We start from the raw sequence: 7,268 nt of genomic DNA on the forward strand, positions 1-7,268 counted from the left end.
TAAGAGTGGTGTTAGCTGTGGGAATTTGTAGATGCCCTTTGTCAGATCTAGGGAGTTCACTTCTGTTCCTGTCCATTCATTGGTGGTACCACTTATTAGATAGCAATTATATGCATGTGATCTGTTTAATGCACTGTGACAGGTACACAGAAGGTGATATATACTTGTTTTCTTTGGTTACCAGCCTTCAAGTTACTGATTAAAAACATCAAGTGTGGCAGAGGTCATCAGCTTGCTATTAGATTTCTACAGGCCTGACATAGAATAACCACTAAAAATTCACTCGCTTTCCTTTTCTTTTGCACTGGGATATTGTGATCTGATTTTCATGCTCTGTGTCACCTTAGGAATGTTGAATTCTAGCTATAAAAACAAGTCTTTTAAGTTATAGGTTTTATCCTTCTATAACCAATCACACTAAAACCAACCTCCTCATTACAAAATCAGTCTTAACTATTAGTCTAATTATTTTAAGCATTAATTCCACAAGACAAACGAATCTAGATAATCTCTCTTTGGCTTTTACATAAAAATAATAAAATACAATGTATAATATTTAAATGTTGCAGAGATTATGGAATGCCTCTTTTTTGGGGTAAGTAAATCATTTGTTTTGACAGGGTTGTGGAATTGCTCAGTGCTTGAGGATTGTCTGCCAGGTTGGACGGCTAGACAGAGGCAAGAGTGCAATTCTGTATGTAAAGTCTTTACTGTGGACTGAGACCTTTATGAATGTAAGTAGACAGATGTAACAGCAGATTTATCCACTTTTTTCCCAAAGAAATCAAAAAGGTCTGACATCTGGAAAATCATCTTTTTGTTATTTCCATGCAGAAAGAAAACCAGAATCATTCTTATTCTCTGAAGTCATCTGCTTCATTTAATGTCATAGAGTTTCCATACAAAAACCTTCCAATTGAGGATATCTTCAACTCCACATTAGTAAGTTATTGGTTTAGGGAAATAGGATAAATATACTCCATTCAAAGGCCTTAAATGTTTAAAAACATTTTTTTTATTTTTTAATGGCACTTCAACTATTTTGATATTTAAAGTAATGGAAGAGTTATTTGATAGGATTATAACCTTTTTAAAAATAGTATTATTCTACTATTCCAACCTAGATTTATCAAAACTGGACTTTCATTGTCACATCTTGTCTTATATAAGAGAGTTTTTAGTGTATACTAAATTATGTGGGGTATTTTTAAGGATATTTTCTTCCCATTAAATTAGAAAGTGTGAAATTCACTGCAACAAGTGAAGGCATTTGGAAGATTTTTTAGGATTGAAAATGAGATCAGCCATCATACGTAAATGGCTGGACTGGAATATTTAGAAATCATTTTAGATGCAATTGGAAATTATTCTATTGTTAAGAATTTTATGTGTATATTTATACTTTGATACCAAACATGTGACCACCAAATTATGTATGCAAAAAAAGCATTCAGTGTGACTACTATTAAAATAAAATTTAACAGCACCCAAGTACTTAGTCATCTATAAATTATTTTTAAGACTAAAGATCTTTTTTTTTTCCTGACAGGTTACCACTAATGTCACCTGGGGCATCCAGCCAGCCCCCATGCCTGTGCCTGTGTGGGTGATCATTTTAGCAGTTCTGGCAGGATTGCTGTTGCTGGCTGTCTTAGTTTTCGTAATGTACAGGGTACGTAATGGACTTAGAAAGAGGGAGGAAAGGATGGAGGAAAACAGAAGAAAATGGGGAGGGAGGGAGAGAAAGAAGGATTAAAAAGAAACAAGGGAAGGAAGAAAATGGCATAATGCTATGACTTATTTAAAGGAAGAGAAATTGCATAAAGTTTTATGTAAATTTTCTTAGTTATAATATAGTCACTAAAAAAGTATTTTGGGGGGGGGAGAGGATTTCATGAAAATTGAAGAGGGACCAGTAGGAATTAGGAAAGGAACTAGGAAGAGGGAGGAGAGCTAGGAAAGGGGAGATACTGGGGAATAATACTGAACAAATTATCATGTTATATTGTGTGCACCTATGACTGTATATCAGTAAATCTCACTATTTGGTATAATTATAATGCACTAAGGAAAATATGGAAAATATTATTAGTTTTCTATATTGAGGTGAAAATAATGTTTTTACTTCAACCAACAGATGGGCTTTTTTAAACGTGTTCGGCCACCTCAAGAAGAACAGGAAAGGGAACAGCTTCAACCTCATGAAAATGGTGAAGGAAACTCAGAAACTTAACTGTGATTTTTAAATACTGCATCCTAGATCACTAGAATTACCAGCTTGATTGTAGAGTTCAATTTTCTTCATGAAGAATAAAATTATAAGACTTCTGCTGAAGGTATTCAGTGACTTCCGTCTAACCACAAAATTGAGAGCAATATTTTTTGCCCTTCTCTTTATAAATAAGTTCAGACAGGTTCATACACATACATTGCCCTAGATATTTAAATAATAAAATTTCACGTGATGGTTTTTATTCAATGTACATAAGACAGGTAGTGCCTCACTTACTACTTTATATAAAATAGTATCTATTACAATTTTCATTTCTGATTTAATATTTTGGGTTTTGCTGTTTATTGTTGTTGTTTTAAAGCAATCTAAATTTGGACCTTAGCATTCACATTTTTTTTTTTTTGTACAGGTACTTAATACATATTACACTACAGTTGACTTGTAAAGCTACTAAAAGCTTTGTAATTACCTGAACTTGGATTTTAATATCTGTTACATAGTAGAACTTTTTAAAAAATTTATGATACCACCAGAATTATTTCCTGGAAACTGGGTGTTTAGGTTTAGCTCAGTGGTTGCGCATGTGCTTAGCATGTATGACCTTGAGTCAATCCCCAGCCCTGGGGAGAAGTTTTTTCTGTAATAATAACGGTACAATGTTTTAATATGAAATTGGGTACATATGATTAATTTTTATTTATATTTAATCCGTAATCTGTTTTATTACTTTAATTTGTATAGTTTAAGTCCTACCAGAAATCCTTTAAGCCAACCTATATAAAAATGTAGTCTGTATTCAAAAATACCTTTTTGTGTATGTGATAGTGTAATTTCAGCTCAATATCCTGATGGTTAAAGCCATACGAAGTTGGAAATCATTTCCAAAGCACATCTATCCCATTGTTTTCATCTGGCTATTTACAATACACTTAAAGAAAGCATTTTAATTGAAAGACTATTACTTTATTAATAGTATGTTCTTAGATTAGAGTCTTTAGTTATTAATTTATTTTCCTCCTATATATGTATTTTTCCTTGTATTTCTAAAATTGTTGCAATAATGGGTCAAGATCATTTTCATTACAGACAGGAACCTGAATCCCCATTCCCACCCCATGAGAAATGCATGAGATCAAAACTCTTCAGGTAGCTCCGTGGTTTACTTCTAGCAGTAGCATGATGTTACTCCCATGGGTGGTTCCTCAGTTTAATCAAGGTAATGTGCAAAACCAGTCTCAGTTATCAGAATAACTACAAAAAGGTATTTTTATAAGCTGTTCAACTTATTGAAAACCTTTTAAAGCTTTCTAAAGTTTTTTCTTTTTTAACAGAAATTACTTTTTTAATAAAAGCAGCATAGGCAGCAAGTTGTAGTTTTATATGCCTGCAGGGTGGTGAATCTTCTGGTGGAATGTATGATTTATTCACAGTTCCTCAAGGCCTAGGGATGACTTTTAATTATCCCTATTTTGTGCAATTACATCATGTTGTACTCAAGAAATTAAGACTTTAGTAGCTTTTTAACTGCTGTCCTCATTAGGCAATGATAAATGTTTCCCTTAAATAATTGACTATTTTTTTCTGTATTTTAAAAATAATTGCAATTTATCTTGCCATATTGTGTTATATAAGCACAAGTGGATGACCTGAACTGGAGAATATATTCACAAAGTAGAACCACATTTAGATGCAAGTTAGAACACAGAAAAAATCTTATATTTAGCTTTAGTGAGTTTTAAAATTAATGGGTTTTGGAATGTAGAATTTATTAGTAGCTTGAAAGATCTCAATCATATGCAATAAGTATTTTTATTGCCAATAAATTTAAATTCTTTTAAGAAAAAATATTTTTATCCTAGGGCCAAGTGTTGCCTACCACCAAGCAGTCACTAAGTTGGTCTATAGCAACTTTTTCCATATCTGTTTTTCCATCTAAGAGCTGTCATTCATAAAAATACACTTTCAATAGAAATTCATTCTTCAGTAGGTATTAGTATTTGCTTTCATTTAGTCTTTTCCTTTTATGAACTCTATCTCAAGGAATTTCTATTGGAGATTGAAAGATGCTGTAGTTGGAAATTAACAAGATGTTTTAAATTGCTTTTATGAAATGTAGTGTTAGGTAATAGTATGGATTTTCTTTCAAAAATGAACACATATATCTCTACAAAAATATGGAGTATAATTTGAAAGTCTATTCTGAGGAAAATGTTGGGATTATTACCCTAAAGTGGCACATGAGTATATTTGACTAAATAATAATAATAAAAAAATAGTTCTATGGAATCTATTTTAGTTGTCAAATATTTCAAATACTACCGTATTTGTGATTTATTGAAAATTAAAATTAATTTCAAAGTAGAAAATTCTCATTAATCTGAGAATTTTAAAAAAAAACGAGTTAGAAGATATTAAAACCATTTGCCATAGTTGAGAAATATTGATACTGATATTGGTTTCTTTTTTAGGGTATTTATTTTGGAATTGGTATTTTGAGAAAATTTGTGTGAGGGTCACTTTTTTCATTTTCCTTTCTTTTATGATCAATTATCATAAATTCTGATCAATTCTTTGTCATTGTAAAAGGTAAACAAATTAGAATGTCATTGCCACAGTTATGCCTGTGTTATGAAATTACTTATTCATAATTAATTCTCGTGAATATCATATTTATATTTATATAAAGAGAAAATCCAAGTGTTGATAAAAGAGAGTTTACTGGCTTCTTTAAGAGAGCTGAGAAAGATTTTTGATATTGAATCATGACCCTAAGAAGAGATTTATGGGGCACATTTATAGTATATAGCAAATCAGCTAGTTTTTGTAAAGCATACAGAATGTGAAGTTGCTATACGTTACTATGTTGATGAGCCGGATGGACAAGAAGAGGTTGTTGTTATACCTGTGGTGTGGCCATTGCCTATCTCAGTTTCAGCTTGTTTGTACTCTTGGATAACTTGCATATGTAGTAATTTGATAAATAACAACAAAAAATCTGATAAATTAATTATGGGATCCAAAAAGTAAATGAAATTAATTAATATATCTGTGCTTTGGAAAAATTTCCTTTTAACTTGTCGAATGATGAGTTTGAACAATGAACTTTTGGATGTGCAGCATGGAATATGTTCTTGTATTTTGTTGTAATTTCTGATACCTAATGAACTTCTTGGAAAAGGTGTTGAATCTTTGGTGGTTTTCGTTGTCATTGTTATCAAGTGCAATATAACAATGTAACCAAACCTAGCTAATATCAAATTTATCATTAATTTAGTAAGCCTAAAGAGCAGAGATTTAGTAGTATTTCTGTTAGTGGGAAAGAATGTTTCTGCTGTGGATGTACAAAGAAGTTATTTGCCCTTAAACACTCCATTCTATGGTTTATTTCAGGCTGAATATGAACTGTTCCTTACCAGCTTTGAAACACTTTGAAATATCTTAAGGTAACTTGGAAGCTGTATATATCAAAATAATTTGCTACCTAAGTAACACAGAAAGTAATCATCTTTATTTAGCTTCTCTTGTGATCACCCACATTGGGTGAGACATGAAATGAGTTTTTTCCTCAAATCTGCCATTTGCTAACTTGGTTTGAGTTAGTGAAAGCTGATACAGTGTTCTGCTTAGTTTCCCATGTGTAACTTGTGACTGTACAATAAACTTGAGCATATGGTGCCACCTTTGTGTATGGACTTTATCCTTTTCTTGTATGATGTTTTATTTTTTTAATAACATGAGCCAGCACTAATGCATCAAAGGGGTGACCTCAAAGTGGTGACATCTCTCTAAAAGTTAAAATTCTTAGCAGTGTTAAAGGAAACACACACACACACACACACACACACTCACACACACATACATATGGAAGCCTAATGTTAAAATATACCCTTAGAAAGGGAAATATTTATTTGCCTGAAATGTAAGAATCCTTTACTCAGTGGTTGAGTGCCTGGCTAGCATGTACTAAGTTCAGGGATTGATCCTAAATACCACTTAAAAAAGGAGAGGAAAAAAAAAAAGAATCCTTTGATTTCCAAACAAACTGAATTATGTCTGAATTTCATTACACAGATCTTTTTTATTACATTATCAGATGACTTTAAAACTGTACATTTCCAGGCTGTGGTTATAGCTCAGTGGTAGAGTGCTTGCCTAGCAGGTGTCAGGCACTGAGTTCAATCCTCAGCACCACCTAAAATTAAAATAAAGGTATTGTGTCCATCTAAAACTAAAAAATTAAAAAACAAATAAACTATATATTTCTTTTTTGTTTCATAATTTTGTAATATATATCTCTAATTCTAGCAGAGGTTGAATATACCTAATGCAAAATCTGAGATCCAGAATGCTCCAAAATCTGAAACTTTCTGACAGTGATATTGAGGCTCATCTGAGGATGCTTAACTGGTAATTTTCATGCAGATATTAACAAATCTCAAAAATTCTCACATCTGAAACATTTCTAGTTCCAAGCATTTCAGGCAAGGGAAATATAAGCTGTCATTTTATAACTTTCTACAAATAGATTGGTGAATTATTGGGTCATTTTGAATAACATATTTGATGGTTTTTCTCTTAAGTCTATTTTATTCAAAAAATCTTTTGTTCTTAAAATTGAGATAATTTGTTAAAAAGCACTCATATTTTAGTTTCAAAAACAAATTAATTATGATACAAGAACAAATATTACAAAAACCTATTTTTATTCATTCAATTTTGAAATAAAATACTTCATATACAACATACAGCAGTTTGCTTTTCACTGAGGAAGTGGAGAGTGATCAATTTTATATTGTTAAAGCAATTTCCAATAAAAGTTACCATGGAAAGTTATGGATCAACATAAACATGACATTTTGTTAGTATCTGTTTTCTCCAAAATGCTTAAAAACTACATATGTGTATAATCTACACTCAGGTATAGATTATAGATTTTAGGTTGCACTTGATGACTACATATGTTCTGCCATTAGAGAGGTCTTGTCAGAGACAAAGCAGGTAGGTTAGTTTTAGCAGCAGCTGCAACTTTATATGG

The 7,268-nt window shown here is 31.6% G+C and overlaps 1 protein-coding gene across 2 annotated transcripts in view; it reads left to right on the top strand.

The window, feature by feature from the left end:
* Positions 1-5,911, top strand: part of ITGAV (integrin subunit alpha V) — a 92,200-nt gene extending 86,289 nt beyond the window's left edge. The window contains exons 27-31 of one of the 2 annotated variants that reach the window (XM_081261939.1): positions 621-734; positions 835-942; positions 1,550-1,672; positions 2,138-2,210; positions 5,624-5,911. In XM_081261939.1, the coding sequence (XP_081118065.1) occupies positions 621-734; positions 835-942; positions 1,550-1,672; positions 2,138-2,210; positions 5,624-5,628 (423 nt within the window). In that variant the 3' untranslated portion in view covers positions 5,629-5,911. Of the gene's footprint in view, positions 1-620; positions 735-834; positions 943-1,549; positions 1,673-2,137 lie in introns of both variants that reach the window. The other variant, XM_081261938.1, reaches the window with a different exon arrangement.
* Positions 5,912-7,268: the final 1,357 nt, after the last annotated feature.

This window comes from Spermophilus citellus (genome assembly GCF_964194105.1).
Source record: "Spermophilus citellus genome assembly, chromosome: 11".
NCBI classification, from domain to species: domain Eukaryota; kingdom Metazoa; phylum Chordata; class Mammalia; order Rodentia; family Sciuridae; genus Spermophilus; species Spermophilus citellus.